This window comes from Drosophila obscura, unplaced genomic scaffold, assembly GCF_018151105.1.
Source record: "Drosophila obscura isolate BZ-5 IFL unplaced genomic scaffold, ASM1815110v1 contig_186, whole genome shotgun sequence".
Taxonomy (NCBI): Eukaryota; Metazoa; Arthropoda; class Insecta; order Diptera; family Drosophilidae; genus Drosophila; species Drosophila obscura.
Genome location: NW_024542774.1, coordinates 11,572,317 through 11,594,816, shown reverse-complemented (window position 1 = coordinate 11,594,816; position 22,500 = coordinate 11,572,317). Strand labels below are relative to the sequence as shown.

At 43.1% G+C, this 22,500-nt stretch overlaps 6 protein-coding genes across 10 annotated transcripts; 3 read left to right on the top strand and 3 right to left on the bottom strand.

Annotated features, from left to right (window-relative positions):
• Positions 1-109: 109 nt before the first annotated feature.
• On the top strand, positions 110-6,796 carry LOC111078521 (polyadenylate-binding protein). Of its 3 annotated transcripts, none has more exons than XM_041593060.1 (6): positions 110-214; positions 1,597-1,781; positions 3,941-4,413; positions 4,478-5,507; positions 5,573-5,882; positions 5,946-6,796. In XM_041593060.1, exons 2-5 carry the CDS (start codon positions 1,616-1,618, stop codon positions 5,824-5,826), a joined length of 1,923 nt encoding a protein of 640 aa, XP_041448994.1. In that variant the 5' UTR covers positions 110-214; positions 1,597-1,615; the 3' UTR covers positions 5,827-5,882; positions 5,946-6,796. The 3 variants fall into 3 exon arrangements, with proteins under 3 accessions (XP_041448994.1, XP_041448992.1, XP_041448993.1); XM_041593058.1 differs by lacking the exon at positions 110-214 and adding an exon at positions 867-1,029; XM_041593059.1 differs by lacking the exon at positions 110-214 and adding an exon at positions 1,447-1,530.
• Positions 6,797-7,834: 1,038 nt separating this feature from the next.
• On the bottom strand, positions 7,835-8,543 carry LOC111078524 (essential MCU regulator, mitochondrial). The gene has a single exon (XM_022373240.2). It carries the CDS (start codon positions 8,518-8,520, stop codon positions 8,233-8,235), a length of 288 nt encoding a protein of 95 aa, XP_022228932.2. The 5' UTR covers positions 8,521-8,543; the 3' UTR covers positions 7,835-8,232.
• A 1,380-nt stretch (positions 8,544-9,923) lies between these two features.
• Positions 9,924-13,221, bottom strand: LOC111078502 (ankyrin repeat domain-containing protein 13C). The gene has a single exon (XM_022373206.2). It carries the CDS (start codon positions 13,144-13,146, stop codon positions 11,551-11,553), a length of 1,596 nt encoding a protein of 531 aa, XP_022228898.2. The 5' UTR covers positions 13,147-13,221; the 3' UTR covers positions 9,924-11,550.
• Positions 13,222-13,489: 268 nt separating this feature from the next.
• Positions 13,490-15,892, top strand: LOC111078501 (WD and tetratricopeptide repeats protein 1). 2 transcript variants are annotated; one of them, XM_022373204.2, is made up of 3 exons: positions 13,490-13,591; positions 13,655-14,437; positions 14,505-15,892. In XM_022373204.2, exons 2-3 carry the CDS (start codon positions 13,666-13,668, stop codon positions 15,641-15,643), a joined length of 1,911 nt encoding a protein of 636 aa, XP_022228896.1. In that variant the 5' UTR covers positions 13,490-13,591; positions 13,655-13,665; the 3' UTR covers positions 15,644-15,892. The 2 variants fall into 2 exon arrangements, with proteins under 2 accessions (XP_022228896.1, XP_022228897.1); XM_022373205.2 differs by lacking the exon at positions 13,490-13,591 and having other exon boundaries at positions 13,608-14,437.
• A 104-nt stretch (positions 15,893-15,996) lies between these two features.
• LOC111078503 (longitudinals lacking protein-like) lies at positions 15,997-19,896 on the bottom strand. 2 transcript variants are annotated; one of them, XM_022373207.2, is made up of 4 exons: positions 19,843-19,896; positions 17,670-17,951; positions 17,331-17,417; positions 15,997-17,264 (listed from the first exon to the last, which is right to left on the bottom strand). In XM_022373207.2, the coding sequence occupies exons 2-4, from the start codon at positions 17,769-17,771 to the stop codon at positions 17,070-17,072; spliced, it is 384 nt and encodes a 127-aa protein (XP_022228899.1). In that variant the 5' UTR covers positions 17,772-17,951; positions 19,843-19,896; the 3' UTR covers positions 15,997-17,069. The 2 variants fall into 2 exon arrangements, with proteins under 2 accessions (XP_022228899.1, XP_022228900.1); XM_022373208.2 differs by having other exon boundaries at positions 17,670-17,946; positions 19,843-19,892.
• Positions 19,897-20,226: 330 nt separating this feature from the next.
• Positions 20,227-22,300, top strand: LOC111078508 (nitric oxide-associated protein 1). The gene has a single exon (XM_022373216.2). It carries the CDS (start codon positions 20,268-20,270, stop codon positions 22,155-22,157), a length of 1,890 nt encoding a protein of 629 aa, XP_022228908.2. The 5' UTR covers positions 20,227-20,267; the 3' UTR covers positions 22,158-22,300.
• Positions 22,301-22,500: the final 200 nt, after the last annotated feature.

Genomic DNA, 22,500 nt, shown 5'->3' with positions numbered 1-22,500 from the left:
AAAAACTACAAAAAAAAATTTATTTATGAATTCGGTCGTTGACAGTTAATTCTTTTACTCTTTTTTTTTTTGTTGCTTATTTCGTACAAAAGAAAAAACAAAAAAAACGAAAACTGTGTCCAAGTAAAGTGTTATTAATCCCACAAAAAGTTGATCAATTGAGCTGTTGTGCGAGTGCTCAAGAAGCTCCCGTAGCCTGTTATCTCTGAACTAGGTAAGTTTAAAAAAAAAGAAGGGGAACACCAATAAAGTGTGAACACCTAGTGTGGCCTGTGGACTTTGTGGGAGTTCTCTTAAACCACCAACCAAAACCGCCAATTTCTTTCAATTAAGCCAATGTTGAAGGGGGCGGGGGGCCTGAAAACTAATTGAAAGCAAAATAAATATTGAAATTGCATGCGCTTGCGCACTCAACTGACAATCCGAGAAAAAACTGCTACATGGAATTTGCAACGGAGACAACTGACGGTCAATTGTCTGATTTTATTGTCCAAAGTGGTCTTTATTTTGATTAAGATCAGTATTCGGTGGGTGGGGGTGTCGAAACCGCCCAGCGGTATTTCCACCGTAGAGATGAGCTGGATAAACATCCAGAGGTTGTCACCGCCAAATCGTTCCAGCTATCGATATTTTCTGAATATACAGGTACCATAGGGACCATGCTGCCAAACGAATCTTGTAGAAAATTAATTCATCATTCGGACAAAGTTATATGTTAAATGCTGAGACTGCTAACTAGTTATCTTAAATAGAATATCAAAATGGAGGATTACGATTTTACTCGGTATATTTACGGTATATTTTGAAAATGAGATGGTATATTTCGGTATATTTCTGAGGGTCAGAGGGTATAGTTTATCGTATATCCGCGGTCACACTGGTGAGCGGTCGTGGATTCGCTTAGCACACGGCTTATCACATATTTTTTGTGAAGAAAAAAACCTTAAAAAATAAAAAAAAAATTAAAAACATAAAAAGTAACAAAAAAAATTGTAAAAAGTAGCAAAAAATTCGAGCAAGTGTTTAAGCGTAAGTACCAGAAATAGGGACAGGACAGGACAGTGAAAAGACGTACGAAGCAGAGGAGAGGCGCAGAGAATGCGGAATTTTTCTTGTGAAATGTGGCTCGTTTAACATCGACGTCGACGCAAGATGGCGATGTGAAAACGTGAAATTTGGCTTTGAAACGCGTGAAAGGGCCCAGCCCCGTGGTGACGTTCGAATATTTTGGTGAAATTTAAGCTAAATCTAATATTTTCGACGAGCCAAAACGTGTGTCCAATTGCGTGTGTGTGTGTGTGTGGAATTTTTTCTACACGAGTGTGTTTGGTAGTATTGGTGCTAGACGAAGCGGGCCAGGGCAACAACAAAGCACATGCAGTGTTGCCATGTCGACCCATTCTACTGTCACATGCGTCAGAGTTGCCACACATGCACACACACAGACAGAAAGACGAATCGAAGAGCAAAAGCCACGCCGCTTTTTTTCCTTCTTTCTATTTCTCTGCCCTGCCTCGACGAATCCATCCGGTTCGAACATAAAAAAAACCAGAAATTTATATGTGAAAGAGTAAAATTAATTTATTTAAATTGCAGGTAGACCTGATCACCAAATATGGCCTCACTATACGTCGGTGATCTGCACCAGGATATCAACGAAGCTGGACTTTTTGAGAAGTTCTCGACTGCAGGTCCAGTTCTGTCCATACGCGTCTGCCGCGATGTGATTACCCGTCGCTCATTGGGTTATGCCTACGTGAACTTCCAGCAGCCAGCCGATGGTGAGTAATCCGCCACAAAGGCAGTAAAGTAATGTGCACATAATTGCACTGCACCCGCGACCGTCACTACGTTCTCCCTCCCGCACGAAACAAAGAAAACACGTGTGCAATTTTTGCACACACACACAAACAGCCGTACATATGACGAGGCAACCGTGGTTTTGGTTTCAATATGGCCATATAGATTACTTGCCAAAACTCTTGAAAACGTACATACGGGTCCACGTTTCAGAGTGTAAACGAACATAGAATTTCCATTCGTCTAAAATAATGCTAGTATTTCATAACATGAACCCTGAATCTTCGCCTGCTAACTGTGTGTGAATGTGTGCTTGTGTATGTGAGCATGTCAATTCCAGTTGTGTGTTGTTGTAGATGGAAAGAAAGTGAAAAAGGGGAGGCAAAAACAGCTGGCTTTTGCCAATCATCCATTCGACTAGAAACTTCTGAATAGCCTCCATGCTGAAAATATGCAATTATGACTATCGCATAATATGGGTTCGCAGCGTGCTTATCACAGCCCCACCCCGCACCATTGTGTTCCTCCATCGTTCGCCTGGATTTTTTTCTTTCTGTTTTGTGTTGTTTCCAAGCGGCACAAACACTCACGCACACAGCCATGCGCCCAATTGTCAATATCTTTCCGTGTTCGTGTATGTGTGCGTTCGCGTATGTGTTGAGCTCTCCCATAAACATGTGTTGATTGTTTAAACCATTTCGACTCGCTATTATTTTAGGTTATATTCCAATGGTTAAATTTCTGCATGCTCTTTTTGATTGCCGAATTATTTTGATTTTTGTTGTTTTGCTTTCACTTTCATATGGCACGTTTCCATTCATGCCTTTTCCGCTTTTATTCATTAACACACTTCCAAATTCTTGACATGTCACTGAACCGAACCGCCTTACTCGTCTCCCCCTTTCGCCTATGGAAATCTTGTTTTTACAATAAGAAAACAAACTTTCACTGCGCATATGTAGCTGCCGCCTGCAGCTGCTTCTTCGTTTTGGTTGTGTCCGTCGCTCATATTATATTTATTGAATTAAGCGCACAATGGGCGCTGAGCTCGAGGGGGAGGGAATGGCACTGATTACGTTGCTCTGTGAAAGCTTGGAGCATTCCAACCAGTTTACTGAACTCCTAATGGGAGGTTAGGGCGAGGCGGCAATGGGTTGGTCCTGCTAAATAATAGTAATAAATAATAAATAGCAACTTCTACCCATTGGTTGGTCAAACTAGTAACCCTCGTTGATCCGACTAAGATTCAAAGTTGCCAGAGGAAGGAAAGCGACTTACCATGTAGATGGGTCCTTATGCCATCGACAGAAGTAGAAGCATTACATTCAGAGTATTATGTAGTACCTATATCCGGAATAATAGCAACTTCTACCCATTGGTTGGTCAAACTAGTAACCCTCGTTGATCCGACTAAGATTCAAAGTTGCCAGAGGAAGGAAAGCGACTTACCATGTAGATGGGTCCTTATGCCATCGACAGAAGTAGAAGCATTACATTCAGAGTATTATGTAGTACCTATATCCGGAATAATAGCAACTTCTACCCATTGGTTGGTCAAACTAGTAACCCTCGTTGATCCGACTAAGATTCAAAGTTGCCAGAGGAAGGAAAGCGACTTACCATGTAGATGGGTCCTTATGCCATCGACAGAAGTAGAAGCATTACATTCAGAGTATTATGTAGTACCTATATCCGGAATAATAGCAACTTCTACCCATTGGTTGGTCAAACTAGTAACCCTCGTTGATCCGACTAAGATTCAAAGTTGCCAGAGGGGAAGCGACTTACCAGTAGATGGGCCTTAGCCACGACAGATAGGGGACCCGGGGCAGGGACCGACGGCCGGGACCAGAGGGGCCAGCAGGTGGCATTACACAGAGTATCCTGTAGTACCTATATCCGGAATAATAGCAACTTCTACCCATTGGTTGGTCAATCTAGTAACCCTCGTTGATCCGACTAAGATTCAAAGTTGCCAGATTAAAGTCCAGGCTTGACTTACCATGCACTAGGCTGCTTTCGAGCATAGCCGGGGCAGAAGTAGAAGAGTCACAAGAGCACCAAATGTCATTTACAATATTCTTTGACTTTTGGATCAGAAGATAATAAAGTTGAAACTATCACGTTATTTCATTCACAGCTGAACGTGCTCTGGACACAATGAATTTCGACTTGATCCGCAACAAACCCATTCGCATAATGTGGTCTCAGCGCGATCCCTCACTGCGCCGCTCCGGCGTTGGCAATGTGTTCATCAAGAACTTGGACAAGGGCATCGATAACAAAGCCATTTACGACACTTTCTCCGCCTTCGGCAATATTCTGAGCTGCAAGGTCGCCATCGATGAGAAGGGCAATTCCAAGGGCTATGGCTTTGTCCATTTCGAGACTGAGGAGGCAGCAAACATGTCCATCGACAGAGTCAACGGCATGTTGCTCAACGGCAAGAAGGTTTACGTGGGCAAATTCATTCCTCGCAAGGAGCGCGAGAAGGAGCTGGGCGAGAAGGCCAAACTCTTCACCAACGTCTACGTGAAGAACTTCACCGAAGAGTTTGACGACGAGAAGCTCAAGGAATTCTTTGAGCCATATGGAAAGATCACCAGCTATAAGGTAAGTGTATCCGCCAACGGCTTATCCGTATCGTATCCAATTCTAATTCCATTTCCCTTTGTAGGTCATGTCTAAGGAAGATGGCAAAAGCAAGGGCTTCGGATTCGTGGCCTACGAAACAACAGAGGCAGCTGAAGCCGCCGTTCAGGCCCTCAACGGCAAGGATATGGGCGAGAGCAAATCCCTGTATGTGGCTCGCGCCCAGAAAAAGGCTGAGCGCCAGCAGGAGCTAAAGCGCAAGTTCGAGGAGCTGAAGAAGAAGCGTCACGACTCTGTCTTTGGCGTCAACTTGTACGTCAAGAACTTGGACGACACAATTGACGATGAGCGTCTGCGCAAGGAGTTCTCCTTGTACGGCACAATTACCTCGGCCAAGGTCATGACCGACGAGGAGGGCCGCTCCAAGGGCTTTGGCTTCGTCTGCTTCATTTCGCCCAATGAAGCCACATGCGCTGTGACAGAACTGAATGGCCGCGTGATCGGAAGCAAGCCTCTGTACGTGGCCCTGGCCCAGAGGAAGGAGGAGCGCAAGGCTCACCTCGCCTCACAGTACATGCGCCACATGACCGGCATGCGCATGCAGCAGCTTGGACAGATGTTCCAGCCCAACACCACTGGCGGCTTCTTTGTCCCGACCATACCTCCGGGCCAGCGCTTCTTCGGTCCCCAGATGCCAGCCCAAATGCGCAACGCCCCTCGCTGGGCTCCTCAGGTACGCCCAGCTGCCACCGTGCAGAGCGTGCAGGCCGGCGCTGCCGCCGCCGCTGCTGGAGGCTTCCAGGGTGCAGCCGGAGCGGTGCCCACACAGTTCCGTTCGGCTGCAGCCGGTGCACGTGGTGCCCAGCCACAGCAGGTGCAGGGCACGCATGCCGCCGCTGCTGCCGCGGCTGCCAACAACATGCGCAACACTGGAGCCAGAGCCATCACCGGCCAGCAGACAGTGGCTGCCACCAACTTGCAAATCGCTGGTGCCCAGATTGCTGGCGGTGCCCAGCAGCGTGGTCCCAGCTACAAGTACACATCGAACATGCGCAATCCCCCGGTGCAGCAGATGCAGCAGGCCCAGCCCATGCCGCAGCAGTTGCAGGGAAAGAGTAAGTTGAACAACAACCTTGGTGGACTGGACACGCGTTATTACTTCTATTCTCACTCCTTTCAGACTCTGAGAAGCTCATTGCCTCATTGTTGGCCAATGCCAAGCCACAGGAGCAGAAACAGATCCTGGGCGAGCGCTTGTATCCGATGATTGAGCGCATGCACGCAGCCCTGGCCGGAAAGATCACTGGCATGTTGCTGGAGATTGAGAACTCTGAGCTATTGCACATGCTGGAGGATCAGGAGGCCCTTAAGGCCAAGGTGGAGGAAGCCGTCGCCGTGCTCCAGGTGCATCGCGTTAGCGAGCCCGCTAACTAAACTCGAACCACAAAAGCGGATGAAAATTTTACAAAAAACACTCGACACCCAAAAAAGTATGTATTTTCAAGCCTTTGAGCCTTGGGGAAGTTTCTAATTTTAATTTAATTCTCTTACAGTTTTCCTCTTTACTTTCAATTCATTAACAACAACAATTCGCATTCAATGATTCTCGTGCAAAAAAATGTACGCTTCCAAGGACAACAAATTAACACACAGCACAGAACAACTAAGGGGTTGGAGCGTGAAGAGCTCCAGCCGCTTTTTCTCAATACCAGAAACCACTTAAAAGAATCATTTAATTTCGAACGCATTTACGCAAGTACACGAAGAAAAAAGGAAGAAAAGCAAGAAACACACGAATTCAGCAAAGCGATTTCAATATATCAATTTTTCCACTTTTACAGAAAAACAATGGAAACCGAAAGAAAAAACAAATGCGAATTGAACATTTATTTTTTGGCATTGCTTAAATTGTTTCAATTCTATTTTGTATGCGTAAAAAATAAATGCAAAATAAACACAATTAAAGCAAAGAGATTAGATTTTAGAAAGATAATCCGATACACGATACGTGCAAATGCCGACCAGTTTCTAGCTTTTTCAACCTTTTTTTGTCGTAAACTTTTTCGTTCCACACTTACCAACAACAAAGAACAACAACACCAACACGAAAGCGAAATGTAATTTTATTTTCTTTATTTCTCAAATCAAAACTTTAAAAAAGCTTTGTGTTTAGAAAAAGCGAAAGAAGCGAAGCGAGAGATCCACACACACTTTTAAAAAAGTAAAGAAAACAACACAAAAAAATTGCAAAAATGTCAAAATAAAAAACGAAAAAATGTGAAAGAAAACTGCGAGCAGAACACAAAAGAATAGAAAAGAAAGATGCGCAGAAAAGGGAAAACGCAAGCCGCAAGAATATGAGAGTCAAGTTTTTGCTACTTTAAAAAAGATAGAAAAATACAAATACCAAGAGCAGAGAGAAAATATGTTGAAAAATGAACACAACGCGTATAAAAAACAAGTGGAAAAACCAACAAAAAAATTGCAAAACTATGTAAAAGATAAAAAAAAAGAAAATATATATACACACACACAAACACACAAACCACACCACACATATTAAAACAAAACATATATGGAAACAAAACAAAAACACAAAGAAATACAAGAAAAGCGCTAAAGCGCAACCCCCGTATGGAGGCAGCATACTGATGGGATGAAAGAGACTACAACAGGTAGAAGTAGAGGCAAATTGCAAGCCGGATTTTACGTTTATCCGAGAAAAGGGGAGCCCCACACACACAATTATTACAATTTGCAAAATATTTAACGAACGATCACCACGGGCTAGGCGATCGCCAGGGTCCTTAATTGCGTTCAGACTTCTGTTATAGCGAGAAAAAAGATTATTGAATATAAATAAATACTGTTTTTACACCATTCATACGATATATTAAAAGCAAACAGATAGGTCAGGTCACCCACGCCTCCAAGTGTCGGTCGGGGATGTGAAATTCATATTTTTTTATTAAACAAACTAAAAATAAAAAAATCTTTGAAAAAATTGCAAAATACAAAAAACATTTATACGCAATAAATGCAAAATATTTAAAAAACGCAAACAAAACCAAGAACAAGAAAGGAAAATCAACTAAAAAAAAAACACCCAAAAACCCGAACTGGAAGATAAATATTTCAGAGATTTGCTGGAGAGAAACCTTTTACTTTTCACTAAATAAAAGAAAACCACACAACACCACTTATATATATAGCAGATATATATGTATTCAAGCGATATATGTAAACCACAATTTGTATAATTCAGAAAATAGAATTGTTGAAATTTGAAGCAATCCCAGAAATTACAATTATTTGAGTGCATTGTAATAGTCGCCAGAGAGCAAAATTCAATAATGAGAAAAACCTTTTTACACCCAAATTTAATTACAATAAAATTCCACTTCGGCAAAAAAAATTGCTTTCTTTCGTAAAATACTTATTGGGGGAAACGGCATATGTATGTGGGCGGTATGGTATATATGTACATATGTTTTAATTAGCCCACGGAGATTGTCAATTATTTTGGGGAATATTTAATTATGATAGTTGAATAAACTTGATTTATTGATCTAACATTCGTCAGCGTATCGGTATTATCCATAGAACATAACATTGAAACATTTTAAAGCAGGATTTGGTAAGTAAATACAAACAAGAGTATAAAATGTCATAACTTGGGATCTTAAGAGTAGAGATTTACATTGAATAAATAGCTAATAGATGAATAAACATTTGGCTGAGTGCACGTTTTTTCGAAAGAGGATGAACAACCATTGGTTGTGGTTACTCATCCCGACTAGGGCAGACTCCCACTTGGTCAGTGGGAAAGCTTGGTTGGATTTAGTCCTCATCGTCGTCATCATCGGAGGGCACAAACAGATCGTTCTCCTCCAAAAAGTTGGCCACATTCTGGCTTATGGTGGCGCCAATTAGTAGTCCTGGTATAACGGCACAAAATATGGCGAACAGTCCGAATGGCATCTCCTCGGGTTTTGGCTTGAGTGCTCCACTACGGTAATAGATCGACATGTGGCGACGCTGGATGATGCTGTTGCTGGGTTTGCCTGCAGCCTTGCGGGCCTGCTGCAATGCAGCCTGGAGTGGAAATGCCAAGCGCGACACAATCATCTTCGTTCTTAGCGTGGCGTGTGCTTGTATAGATTTTTAAAAGCAAAATTCTCCTTTTCTTTTTTGCAGATGGTGAGTCAAACAGCTGGTCCTAGAGGTGTCAAACCATCGAGGGCACTATCGATAGTTTCAATATTTTGCTGCTAGCCTCTACTATCGATGGTTTTGAGACTATCATGATAGTATCGAGCTACAGTCGTTGCGCTTTTAATATGTTTGGATTGTCTGCTATAAGATACGAAGACACATTTGTAAAGAAATCGACAGGTGGCATCTAATTTTTACAATGGACAAGTTCCTAAAAGGTTTCAATGGTTTTTTAATATTTATTATAGCTATCACGATAGTATCGATTGTTTTTCAATTCATTCAACGTTGATATTCCTCGATTTTGATATTCCGTTTAATATTACTAGCTAGCTGGGACTCTCAGCCCTAAAAAAATTATTTTATCCAATTCCTCAATAAATTTTGTTTAGGATTGGCTAGCTTTCAGAACTATTTTTCATTGGATTGTTTACATATTAAGGTTCAAACAAAAGCGGCCAAAGCATAAAACGTAAATGTTGACTAAATGTGACGTCAGTGTTGCTGGTCAACCAAGTTTCTTTTATGCGTATGTACTTTTGTATACCTTATTTCTTTTAATTGATGCTAATTTTGTTGTTCCAAGCTCCATTGAAACATTATTTATGATTTTATACTAGATTGACATGTTTTTTACCTATTAATGCATATGTTTTGTTTTATATACATATATACATATGTACATTTATCCCGGTTCTGATACCTATTATTTGTACCCGTGAGCTACAAAATTTCGTTTATGTCTTTAAAAAAGAGACTGACTTGTTTCGGCATTAATTGGAGCCTGTAATTACAAACAATATCTCAAGTCCATAATATCTATTTTCCCAAGGTATGCAAATTGTTGCTCATTTCGTGCCAAATTTGCACAACAATGCTGCTACTTCATTTCCCCATGTTGCTGAAATTTTTCCCATACAAATCAATTGCATCTTACGGGAACACGTAGGAATGACGCAACAATGAATCTTCATTCCATACGCGTTCCCGTAAGATACATTTGATTTTGTATGGGAAAAATTTCAGCAGCATGCTGCCACACCACGAAAATGAGGGGAAATCTCCACAAAAACACTCTATTCTAAAAAAAAAAAAAAAAAACCCCCCAAAAAAAAAAAAAAAATTTAAAAAACAGCTGGTCCAGCGATGAGTAGTGCTGGAAAATGCCCAGCACCTAAAAATGTAAACCTCGTTGCACAGCACTATCTATGGCGCGCATTTTAAATTCGAATTTCCCATCATAAATAAAACAATTGTAATTTTGTTGCACATTTACAGCTTTTAAATTTGTTGGTGTATACATATATATTCAAGAATTAGGGTAGTGTCGTTGACATGTATAAATATATCTTTATCTTTCCTCCACTAATAAAATACACATACAATTTTTGTTATATCCGTTGGCTCAACAGATTCTTTTTAGCTTTTGTTGTGTGTTTGGGATTACAGTTTATCAAATGTTTTACTTAACGTTTTCGGTTCTCGTTTGATTTTTTTTTATTATATTCCCGGTCTGGTGGAAAAGTATAAAAAAACAAAACAGAATATTGTGCCCAAAAGAGAAACAATGGCAGTATTACACAAATAAACGATTTTTTGCGGCCTGTCTGCCCTTGCTGAAACACGAGTACAAACACTATTTTTACAGTTTAAAATAATTGGCTAATATGGAACTACATGCATGCACACATTGTATATGGATCTGTTTGTATATATTTAGTTTTATTTGATTTGTGAAGCTGCTTTACTTTTGCGCACTTTTTAAATACTCTGGGCGATTATTCATATTGTTTGGTAAAATGTTGACGGACGTTTTTCTTGTACATCTTGTAGCATATTTAAAAAAAAAACCCAATATATTTTACTATGCGTTCTCGTTGATGCAGACTCTTTTTGGATAGGGTGTGGGATGCAGGACATTGATATACGCCTCACTTTAAGAACCTTAAAAATATACATTTAAAATGTAACTAAAAATGAAACAGAATGCAATGATAAATAAAATAATGCAATTGATGTGGAACACTCTGCTTATGATCGACGCCTGGTCAATTGAACTAACTACATTTTGATTATGATGGACTTTGAATGATTTGCTGCCTTCGTTTTCTATCTCATTCTTTCGAAAAAGTGATAGATTAATTTTTTATACTATGCGGCGATTAGTGTACGATAAGAAAGGCAATTTATAGGACAGGACTGGACAGAAATATATGGTTTTCACAAACTAGCAGCTGTTTTCGGATACAAGACCCCAGCCTTGGGGCTCCTTTTGCTACCTTGAACAATTACGAAAATGATTCATTCCAACTAATGCAATTGGTCTAGGTCTAGGGGCCCATGAAACAGGTGCGATTCAATGCAGAATGTTCCAAGTGCAGTACAGATGTATCTTACGATAAATACTTGGATACTAAATAATACGTAATACACAGGTTTGTGCCCTTTCTAAAACAGGCAGAATTATCGACAAACAAATTATACATGGAAGTACATAACAAATTGTGGGCGAAAAATTGAAATTTTCAGGGCAATCACTTAGTCATTTAATTTAGTAAGCGACCCTTAATGGAAAGTATCCTTAACTTCAGCGTAACGAATGAATTTGGTGCAGACCAGACCAGAGACAGGCCTTGCATTGTTTAAATTCTGCCAATAAATTCTCTTAAAACTACGAAAACATACAAATGCAAAACGGCTCGAGAGCAATTTGGGATTTTGTCAGCGAAATATACAACACGATCTATGCGAGGGAGTGGCAAGGATAGGGAGGGGAGCGGGGTATACGCATACGTTCGGTGTAGCTCTGCTGCAGACACGTCTGCGCGCATTGCTCTAAGAGTTCAGGTCCACGTAGAGGCCAGTTTGGGATCCATGCTGCGTACCCGTCGAAAATGTTTGGGATCCGGCTTCAGCTTCAGCGTCTGCGTCGGCGTCGCTTGGTCATAAGTCCTGAAAGCGACGCACATCCTCCCAGTAGTTTGACGGTATCTCAAACATTTTATCGGGGATGCTGTTGGTGAACTCGAACTTCTGGAACGTTACCTTTGCCGTCACAGTGTGCAGCACGGGAATCTCAATCTTGACCGGGAATCCAGTGGGCAACTTGAGCGTTACGAAATTTCGCAGCTTGTTGATGTGCTTCAGGGGGGCCACCACCTCGAGGACGTCCAAGAGCATATCAACGCTGAGTGGAAAGTCCGTGCTCATAGCGACCGTGGCACGCAGGCTCTTGCTGGACTGCTTGTTGACGAGTGGACGTCCCAAACGCGGGCACCGCCCTTCTGCAGCCTCCAAGTACTGATCCCAGGTCACCCCGGGGGCTGGAGGAGCTTGTAAAGAGCTGCGGCGTGGCAGCTCTGTCTGGGTATTGCCATTCGTTGCTGCCGGGGTACCGCCGTCAGTGGTCGAGGTCGTGGTCTGGCTGGTCAGGCTAGAGCGACGCCTATCGGGTTGCACCACTGAGCCCCTCATTGACTCGATAATGGCGCGATTCTTCTGCAGATCCTCGTGTGAGAGATGCTCGCGTCGCTTGCGCTGCTTTATGATCAGGCCCTGTATGGTATAGAGCTCACATTGATACTGACCGCCAATGAGTTCCTTGCGATTTGCGCGAAAAATCCAGCCGCTTTGCGCCCGGGCAAAGTTGATCGTTTTGGTGGACATTTGGGTGGCCATTATGTCGGTTGACATGAGCCCATCCACTTCGTCCTCCATGTCGGCCTCCTCGTGGCGCAAACGCTGATAGCACGCCTGTTCGTTGTCCAGCAGGACCAGGGCCTCCCTGGGCGGAGCTTCGCCACGAAAGAGAAACGAAATGTCACCTCTCTCCCACTTCATGTCATTGAAATCAACCAGGGTGGTGTCCAATCGAATGGAGGCCCCGGACTTGTATAGCCTGCAAATGTCGGAGGGCAGGATGCGGGACACCAACGGTAGCCAGGACTGGAAATCCCACTTGAATTCCATGTAGAAGTCCTGCATCTGACTGAGGGCCTTCACCAGTTTCTCCCGGCGCTTCTCCATATGCTCCCTGGACTGTAGCTTTAGCATGCGCAGCAATTGTGTGATTGTCTGGCGGTCCCCGTAGCTGATGGCCTCCGACAGAGGAGACCAGCCCTCGTTGTTCTTTACCCTGACGGGGGCATTGTTGGCCAGGAGCAGACGCACGGCATGCTTCCTGCCCAGCATAACGGCTAAATGCAGTGGCGTATTACCGTGCTTGTCTTTGCTGCCAATCTCATCCGGAGCGGTGCGCAGGAGGAGTCGGCGCTGCAACGTCTTGATGTCATCCTCAAAAACGCTTTGATGCATGGGATACACTGTGTATTCATCTAGGGGCTCCGTTGTTGCTGTAGGTGTGTGCTCGGGTGTGGGGTCTTCGCACAGGTGTGTGTTGGTTTGGGGCTCCGGAGGAAGTGGATCGGAATCGTCACCCTCGCCGGCTGATTGATACTCATCTGACTCATCGCTGTTTGAAGATTTTCCATCTGCCTCCCCCATTTCCTTTTTTTCGCCGTCCTCTTTTTCTTTGGACATTTTTCACTTCTCCCTTTTTCGCGTTCGTCAAATCAATTTTTTAGTTTAGATATGTGTAAATGAAACATTCGTTCTTATCGATTGGCTTATCGAATCATGGAATTATTCGAATTATTCAACTACAACGATAAATTAGTGCTGGTAAACGACTCACAGCGCTAGCTATCAGTTCAAAGTATAATTCGACCGATTTTAAAGACAAATTAGAACCCAACCCATATTTCCCTCCCTCACACTCTCACCAAAAAAGTTAATGTTTATTCCATGTTATGGCTACAACTTTTTTGTATCAGATATTTATATAGGATGTAAATATAAAGGCGCGTTTAACCATTTATGAAAAATTATCAAAGTAGGCTCACTTTTGCGCAACTATCTGGTAACGCCACGGACGTTGTCAACAGTTGACGAGGGGGCCAAAGGGAGAAGCAGGGGTCAGTGAAATGCAAGTAGTATTAAAAAGAAAACAATTCGAAAACAAACAAATACAAGTGTCATAATCCCATAGACATCCAGATAATGTCGAGCGATGAACTGTATCGCATCAAGTACTCCAGCTCGCGTTATCAGCGCGTCGAGGAGACGTTGAATGCCAGCCATTGCAATGCCAGCTCCTTGCAATGGCATCGCCAACAATACGGATACGATTCATCCTTGGATGAGCTGGTGCGGCGTCGGCTCCAAGCCTCGCCAGCCTACATAGATCGTCTGGAACAGGAGGTGGCTCTGGCTGGTCACGATGGCTGCGTCAATTGCTTGGAGTGGAGCAGTGACGGTCTGTTGCTGGCATCGGGCTCAGATGATTTCAGAGTTATGATCTGGGATCCATTCCGCAAGCGGCGCGTTCATGTGATAAATACTAAGCATCTGGGGAACATGTTCTCAGTGAAGTTTCTACCCAAGCACAACAACAGCATTTTGGCTACGTGTGCGGCAGATAAATTCATATACGTCTACGACATCAATCACTCAAACGAGACGCTGTTTTCCTGCAACTGTCATACGATGAGAGCCAAGCGACTGGCAACAGCCCAGGACTCGCCCCACATCTTTTGGTCGGCGGGCGAGGACGGTTGCATCCTACAACTGGACATGCGGGAGCCGCACCGCTGCCGTCCCGAGGAGGGCAATGGCGTGCGACTACTTAGCCTCAGCAATCAGGTTGAGGCGACCACAGAGGCAAAATGCTTGGCCATAAATCCTAGACGAACGGAGTATTTGGCTGTGGGAACCAACGATCCCTTTGCCCGCATCTATGATCGACGCAAGTTGCCTACAAGTGGGGCCAATGGTATAGTATTAATTGAGCAGTGCATTGCCCCTTCTATACTCTGTCTAATCAATACTTGTCATTCCAGAATCAGTTGGGTGCGTTTCGTACTATGCTCCTGGACAGATTGTGAAGGATATTAGTAGGAACATTGTCCACGAGTCAAGGGCCATTACATATATCTCTTTCAATGCAAATGGCACGGAATTGCTGGTCAATATGGGCTGTGAACACATCTATCGCTATGATCTAAATAACGCAGAGCCTCCGGTTTTCTACGAGCTGCCTGCCTACTCTGCCCATGCCACACACGACGACGAGGAGTTCAAAACTCGTCACAAAAGCCGCTCCTTACCTGCCAGCATTGAGGTGCTTAAGAAACAAGGCAATGAACATCTGGAAAATGGAAAGCTAGTGGCTGCTATTGAGGCCTATTCCGCTGCATTAGCCAAGTATCCGCGGGGCGAAGTTCTGTATCTGAACAGGGCTACGGCACTGATGCGACGTGGATGGTTTGGTGACATTTATGCAGCTCTACGGGATTGTCATGAGGCTCTTCGCCTAGATCCCACCTATGTTAAGGCACATTTTCGGCTGGCGCGTGCCCTGCTGGAGCTTCGTCGTCCCCAGGATGCGGATAAGTGTCTTCAGGCGCTCATCCAGCGATTCCCCAGTTTTGCCAACAACCATGGTGTCCTTATGCTGCACAAGGACATCAAGGAAAATCGAAGACAATCGGAGCACACTGATGCCCCAAACCCAGAGCCAGTACTAGTGAACGATGGCTCACGCTATCTACGCCTGACCGACGAGGAGTACAATCTGCGATCCGCTGCCAAGGATTACAAACATCGCTATGTCGGTCATTGCAATATCACCACGGACATTAAGGAGGCCACTTATCTGGGCATCCATGGCGAATTCATTGCCGCCGGCTCAGATGATGGCAATTTCTACATTTGGGAGGGAGAAACGGGAAAAATTCGAGCCGCCTATCGTGCCGACAGTGCGATTGTGAACTGCGTGCAGCCGCATCCCAGTATCTGCATGCTGGCCACCAGCGGCATTGATCACGACGTCAAGATCTGGTCACCGTGTGCCCCTAGCTCCGCTGAGCGGCCGAATCTCATTGAAGATGTAACGCGCACGGTGGAGGATAATCAGCAAAAGATGCGAACCGATCCATTTGAACTGAATACACGTAATGCGTATTGTTTCAATAACTAACTAAAAAAAAAAAAGGAACTCCCGCAATCAGTGCATTATAATTGGTAATGCATTGTTCTGCGAGCTGATCTGATCTGAATCCAGCAATATATATCAAATAATAGTGTAATTTATTATAAGGGAGCATATTTTTGTTAATTTGTGAACGAAATATGATACATACAGACGGCGCTAATGAAAATGACAAATTATGTTATGAAAAATCAAATCAAATAAAAGCAAAGAAATTTTTATCAAATGTAGGATGTACTCGTTTCAATTGGTACACCAGAACACTCCAGATCTTTTGCGTCCAAGAATAAGAATTGACTGGAATAAATCATCGAGGGTAAGCACAAGTATTTGTAGTTTTGTTTTTTGTTTTTTTGGAATTATTCTGTTTATTTACCGTAGTTATTTAAATCTATGCTCACATGTATACATATACATACTCGTACATATAAATATTTTACTTTATGTAATAATATTCAAGTATAGTTCATTCTTCTTATCGTTCCTTTCCTTTCTTGTTTAAACTTAGTTGAATCTTCCTAGTTTTTCCTTCGGTTTTTATTTAAAATATATATGTAAGTGTCTTGTGTATTTCAAAAGTGAATTTTGAGAATATATCATATCGTAAGAGTCCACACAAAAAATTAAAGTACAATTTTGCATTTGTTTGTTTTTATTCATTAAGTATAGATGAAGGATGCTTTTTTTTATGGGGTTGCAGTGGTTGGTTGTATCTGTGTGTGTGTGTGCGTGGGTGAGTTTTGTGTCTAGGGGCGTGGCATTATCTGAGGGAGTTGGGTTGTAGTTAGTGGCTTAAAAACTAACCGAATGTGTTGTAATATTCGCGCCCTTTGCGGCATTCTATCATTCTACTTGCACATTTCTCACTATATTTATAATTATCTTTATATAGTTTCAATGAATGAATTCTTCTGTTTAATTACTTTACAAAAGTGCGTTTTTTGTTTTGTTTTGCTTTGTTAGGGGTTGTCCATATCTTTCCATTTATACAGAGTGGGGGGTTTTTTTGTTTTGTTTTCTGGTTGTTCTTTTAATATAATATTTTACAAACTATTTTATGCAGAAATTAAACAAACACACAGTTCAAATGGGCCATCGATAGAGCTTTGCAAATTGTTAGGTAAATCCGGTATGGATAAGTGGGGTTGGGCAGGTGGAACCATAGTCTTCTGGTCTGGTTACTACCGATATTACTTTACAGACTAAGCGTTTGTATCTGTCAGCTTTGTGTGGGTTTCTTTTGTTGTTTATTTTGTAGATTTAAATGATTTTTGTATACCAAATGTCGTTTTCGTAATGTTTTTTCTTTCTTCTCTTGTTGGAATTTTGTTTTCTTGCATGTGTATATATATATAGGTTTCTTAGAGTTTTCTTTTTGTTATTTTTTGTTTTGTTTTTTAATTGTTTAATACCATCAACCCTCCCGCTTTATTGAACTGGGTGTCTCTGCCAGGCCTTTCACTTTGAGGCGATCGGCCGTCTTAAGAAATGCTGGCAGCTGCTCTTGGGAAACATTCACCTCTCCGGCATACATGAACTCCAGTATAGCCTGTAGGTGTATGTAGGAGACATCTTTAAGTATAATAATCGGATGCTTTGAAGGGTTCTCCTGTTGATTAAAATATCCTTGCATTAGTTTTTTATAATTCGGACAAGGGGATCATGCGAAACGTACCTCTAAAAGCGCCTTAAAGTAGGGACTGCAAGCGGAAAGCACCATTTTGTGTGCTTTGCAGGTCTGGCCTTCGCAAGCGAGTGTTACCTGTGAGGAAATGCAAAAGAAAACTCAATAAGTCATTTGCTAAATATGAAAAAATTAAATCACAAAAATTCAAAAATTAATGAACACAAAGAGACAGGTAATGGAAAAAGAAGAGACAAGAGTCGGAGAGACAGGTAGACAGACAAAGTGAGCTGGTACCTGACCCTCAGACAATAGCTGAGCCTCTTGGGACCCCCTAGACAATTAAATTCGTTTGGAAAGGGTTTCCACATTGACGGTGTTGGTACTTACATCTGTGAAGCTCTTCTCATCACGCAAGTGACGGAACGAGGTCACCATATTCGTCTGAAAATCGTTCCATTTTAGAAAGAACTGTTGATCCGACGACATCATGAATAAGCTTAAGTTGGTGGGGTTTTGCGGGACGCGCGATCACAGCTCCAATGTACGCAGGAGTTTAATTTGGAGGAGAGGCCAAAATGTTCCCCGTAAGATGGCTATTAATCGGTCAAGGTCGGCTTTAGGACTGGGTAAATAGAATCCTCTAGTTTGTGGTTATATCGTCCTGCTATTCTGAAAGAGACAAAAAAACGTATTAACGCTGAAACTGGTAACAATACGACAAATAAAAGTGCTCACAACAAACTAGGCAAATGGCCCGAGAGATTGCGAATAGAGCAAGTTTGCGGAATTGCGAAAGAGCAGAGTCGCTCAGCGCGGAGCGCAACAGCGCTGACGACGGTGAATACGACTTCAAAAACATTCTATCCAGCAACCAAAATAAAAGATTCGAGCGCATGTGCAACGGCTTGTGGAAATAGCAATTCGGAATATGCTGCATGTGTTGGAAAATGTCAAATGTGCAGGCAGAGTTGCTGTGCCAGCAGCGTTAACATGAAAAAACGGCAGCAAGTAAAGGTTAAGCGAAAATATCAGAGACTCGGCGAGTTGAATGCCTTTCACTTTTCAAGGCAACTTCTGCATTTTTAGTTATTTTGCTTGCTTATTTGAATTTGCGACTCACTCACGCTCGCACAGTATCGCAATGTGTATGCACTGTATGTATTTAGACGTTCACCGAAAGCCATCTCTTCAAAATGGCGCCGAAAACTAGGAAATTCATTCGCATTTACACTACAAATACCAAAATACTTTTCCTACACATTGAATCGTTCGATATAAACCCCATCCCACTGTGCAGAGCAGACAACATGTGTTTTGTTTCTTGTGGGACCAGCTTGACAAGACACACACATGCCCTACACTTGCGACGCTCCAGCCAGCCGGCTGATATGTGTAGGCGGCCGGGCCATAAGGGTGCTGCAGAGCCAAGGCAAAGAGTAGAGCGTACAAACTTCATCAGAGCTTAAAGTTTACAACAGCAAGCAATCTCTCTCTCTCTGTTTCACACACAGACACAGCACACACACACAAATACTTAGCTAAGCGCTCTCAACTTTCAACTGCCGTTATGATTTCGCAATTACATTACAACAACAAGAGCGATACAAAAACCTCGCCGACGAAGAGCAGACATTTGCTGGAAATTTCAACTGCATTTATGTGTGTATGTGTGAGCAACTATCTCGCTTGCACTTGTGCTTTGGGGGTTATCTGTAGCTTCTTCTAGTTGGCTGTTGCGCCGCGCCGCAAGAGGCAATAGGAGTAGATGTTGAAATTTGTCTAATTTTGAATTATTGATTTTTCCCCCATTAAGAAATGGCTTCCAAAGCAACTGCATCCGAGTGTATGGATGATGTGTAAAGGTAAATACCAGTTTTGGTTAATCGCCTCAGACAACAACAGAATACGAAAGGAACGAGTCTTTCTCTCTGAGTAAGTGAGTTGGCGACAACAACAGTTCGAAACGAGTTCGAACGAAAGTTGCAACACTCACAAAATTTGAGCTGCTGCTGCCGCCGACGAAGCTGGTGCTCTTGTTGTTGTTGTTGAATTATTACTCAACCCGTGTGCAACAAAAGGTGGAAAAGAACTAACACGAAAAATGTGCGAGTCTTGGCTAGACATAGGCAATGGCGGCGGCAACTCTTCGTGGCATGCCATAAGCACAACACGAATATTCAAGGTTCTTGTTTGGTTTGGTGTACTACACATATTCCTGCATTTTATATTTCGTACTTGCATTACAAATATTATTGTAATATGTTTAAAATTAGGTCGAGCTTCGCGTTACTTTGTTTCATATACACGCATCAGCAGCAGCAGCACAGCACGCATACAGTCACTACTACTCACACATACTGCCATCACTGCTCACGTACACTTATGTCTTTTTTCCACACCACACACTTTCCTAATCACTTTTATGTGCTGCTGCTTTGTATTTTCCGTGCACTCTGTACTTTTACCAATGCGCCAATGAATAATATTGATTGCAAACACACTTTAATTGCGTTGTAGCCATGCCTTTTCCATATCTTTTTGTTTCAATTTTAATACATACACGCTTTTTTAGCCCCGCTTCTGCTTTCGCTGCTTTCTTTTTTCTTCTCTGCTTTCGCTAAAATCGCCCTATCGATAAAATATACCGCCCGACCCTCAGAAATATACTGAAATATACCTTGTCGTTTTCAAAATATACCGTAAATATACTCACGGACACGACCAGATGCGCTGATATTCCCCGATTTTGATATTCGTTTTAATATTACTAGCTAGCCAGGTCTCTCAGCACTGACCACATAATTTTATACGCTAGACAAATCAATTTCCTACAAGATTGGCCAACTGTAGGACTCTCTTTATTGGATAATGTAAAAAATAAGGTTTAAACAAAATACCGATTCATACCGTTTCGAAAAAAACGAACAGAGCCATTTGCGTCAGTTCACTTGCTTTCCTTTCCAGCACTGAAACGTCAAAACAAAAATGTTAAAGAACTCGCAATTATTTAAGATTATTAATAATATTGTACCTTTAAGATGGACGCGACTGCACAATTCGGCTACCAATGTGACACAGAGCTCACGCGAAAAGGCGTGGCTAACGGCCAGAGAACGTTACAAGAATCACGAGCACGTTTATTACAGCTCAGTTTTGGAGACGACCCAATGGAAGTCTTACCCACCTGCTGCAATTAGTTCACAGTTTCCGCACGACTGGATGGACGACTACGAGTTCTACGAGGGAGCCAAGAGCACAGACTCCAAACACGGCACCCCGGACGCTTCAATCCCGCCCTCAAGAGTGCCATGCAGCGGATGTGGAGCACACTTGCATTGCTCCAATATCTCCATGCCCGGCTACATACCCAGCGAGATATTCAACGGGCGGTCGCAGCAGGAGCTAAGAACCATCACCTGCCAAAGATGCCATTTCCTGAATCATTACAACATTGCCTTGGATGTCGATGTACCAGCGTCCTCCTATGTGGATACGATCTCGCGCATACAAGACCAGTTTGCTTTGGCGATCGTACTGGTGGACCTTCTGGACTTTCCCAGCTCCATTTGGCCCGGCATGCAGCATGTTCTGGGGGCTAAGCGCCCGATCTTCCTGGTCGGCAACAAGGTTGATCTCCTGCCACGCGACTCCAACAACTATCTGAATCACGTGAAGCAGTGCCTGCAGCGTGATTTCGTCCGGCACGGTGGCGGGGACGGGCTCAACATAAAAAATGTCAGTCTAATATCGGCCAAGACTGGCTATGGCATTGAGGAACTGATCACACAGCTGCACAAGACCTGGGCGTATCAAGGAGATGTGTATCTGCTGGGATGCACGAATGTGGGCAAGAGTACGCTGTTTAATATCTTGCTTAACTCGGACTACTGCCGCCCAGAAGCCAGTGAGCTTGTACGCAAGGCGACGACCTGCCCCTGGCCAGGAACAACCCTACAAATGTTGAGATTCCCCATCTTCAGACCATCTGAAAGCCGAGTTTATCAGCGCTTCAAGCGTCTATTCTCGGAACGTGACGAAAGGGCCGCCATGGATAAACTGCGGCGGGAACAAGCCCAAAAAACCGGAGCTGTTGCAGCGGCTCAGCCATTTTCTCAAGTGGGACGCAGCTTCGATCGTCGCGAGGTGGTCAGTGACTCCTTCTCGATGTCAGCTGGCACGCAGCCCATAACCACCTTGAACGAACGTCGTGCAGAGTATCGGGAGGCTCGCTGGGTCTACGACACACCAGGAGTGATGCAGCCCGATCAACTGACTCCTCTACTGACCGCTGAGGAGCTCTCACAGCTGCAGCCAACGACAATGATTCGCCCCAGAGCCTTTCGCCTGCGACCCAAGATGAGTCTGCTGCTGGGAGGCTTGGCTCGCATGGATATCTTGGATCTCTCCGGCTATGAAAAGCATTATGATTGGCTTAAGGTGTTTGTTTTCGCCTCACAGAACCTTCCTGTGATGATAGCTGACACCCTGCAAGTAGAAGCAGTATATAAGCGCTATCTGGGCACTCCCTTCCTTGGTATTCCCTCGACTGGTGGGGACGTTGAGGCTCGATTGAAACGCTGGCCAGGCCTTCATTGCAAAGATCAAGATATTGTTGTTAGCAACAGCAACAGCAACAACAACAGCGTCAGAAATGAGGGCAGGCTAAATTGTGATATTACACTAAGCTCTGCAGGATGGCTGGGCCTACTCTTGCCCGACAACTCCGAGTGCAGTCTTCGGGTGTGGACGCCGCACGCAGTGGGCATATATGTACGTACACCAGCTTTAATACCCCTTGCTGATCGGCTAGTGGGCAAGCATATTAGAAACTCGTTGGCCTACAATACTACAAAGCCATTTGTATTTAAAAAATAAAACTGTTGACCAGAAAATTAAATTTACGCGCTTCTAAGTTTCAGGGCTGAAAAACCACCGATGGTCGATGGTTATATGGCGATGGTTTTACCATCGACGTTTTATGCTTTGGCCGTTTTTGTTTGATCCTTAATATGTAAAAAATCCAATAAAAAGGAGTTCGAAAACTAGCCAATCTTGTACAAAATTTATTGATCAATTGCATGAAACTATTTGTTTATTTCTAAGATGGCTAACTAGCTAGTAATATTAAAACGAATATCAAAATCGGGGAATATCAACGCATCTGGTAGTGTCCGTATTATTAATTAAGTTTTTTTTTTTTGTTATTTACTGGTTACTG

Bases quoted from the DNA above. Each gene is read 5' to 3' on its own strand.
- LOC111078502 (XM_022373206.2), bottom strand. From the start codon at position 13,146: ATGTCCAAAGAAAAAGAGGACGGCGAAAAAAAGGAAATGGGGGAGGCA.
- LOC111078503 (XM_022373207.2), bottom strand. From the start codon at position 17,771: ATGATGTCGTCGGATCAACAGTTCTTTCTAAAATGGAACGATTTTCAG. The intron at 17,418-17,669 runs GTAAGTACCAAC...ATTTCCTCACAG, and splicing joins ATGAGAAGAGCTTCACAGAT to GTAACACTCGCTTGCGAAGG. The intron at 17,265-17,330 runs GTACGTTTCGCA...TTTAATCAACAG, and splicing joins ACTTTAAGGCGCTTTTAGAG to GAGAACCCTTCAAAGCATCC.
- LOC111078501 (XM_022373204.2), top strand. From the start codon at position 13,666: ATGTCGAGCGATGAACTGTATCGCATCAAGTACTCCAGCTCGCGTTAT. The intron at 14,438-14,504 runs GTATAGTATTAA...TTGTCATTCCAG, and splicing joins GCCTACAAGTGGGGCCAATG to AATCAGTTGGGTGCGTTTCG.
- LOC111078524 (XM_022373240.2), bottom strand. From the start codon at position 8,520: ATGATTGTGTCGCGCTTGGCATTTCCACTCCAGGCTGCATTGCAGCAG.
- LOC111078508 (XM_022373216.2), top strand. From the start codon at position 20,268: ATGTTAAAGAACTCGCAATTATTTAAGATTATTAATAATATTGTACCT.
- LOC111078521 (XM_041593060.1), top strand. From the start codon at position 1,616: ATGGCCTCACTATACGTCGGTGATCTGCACCAGGATATCAACGAAGCT. The intron at 1,782-3,940 runs GTGAGTAATCCG...TTTCATTCACAG, and splicing joins CTTCCAGCAGCCAGCCGATG to CTGAACGTGCTCTGGACACA. The intron at 4,414-4,477 runs GTAAGTGTATCC...TTCCCTTTGTAG, and splicing joins GAAAGATCACCAGCTATAAG to GTCATGTCTAAGGAAGATGG.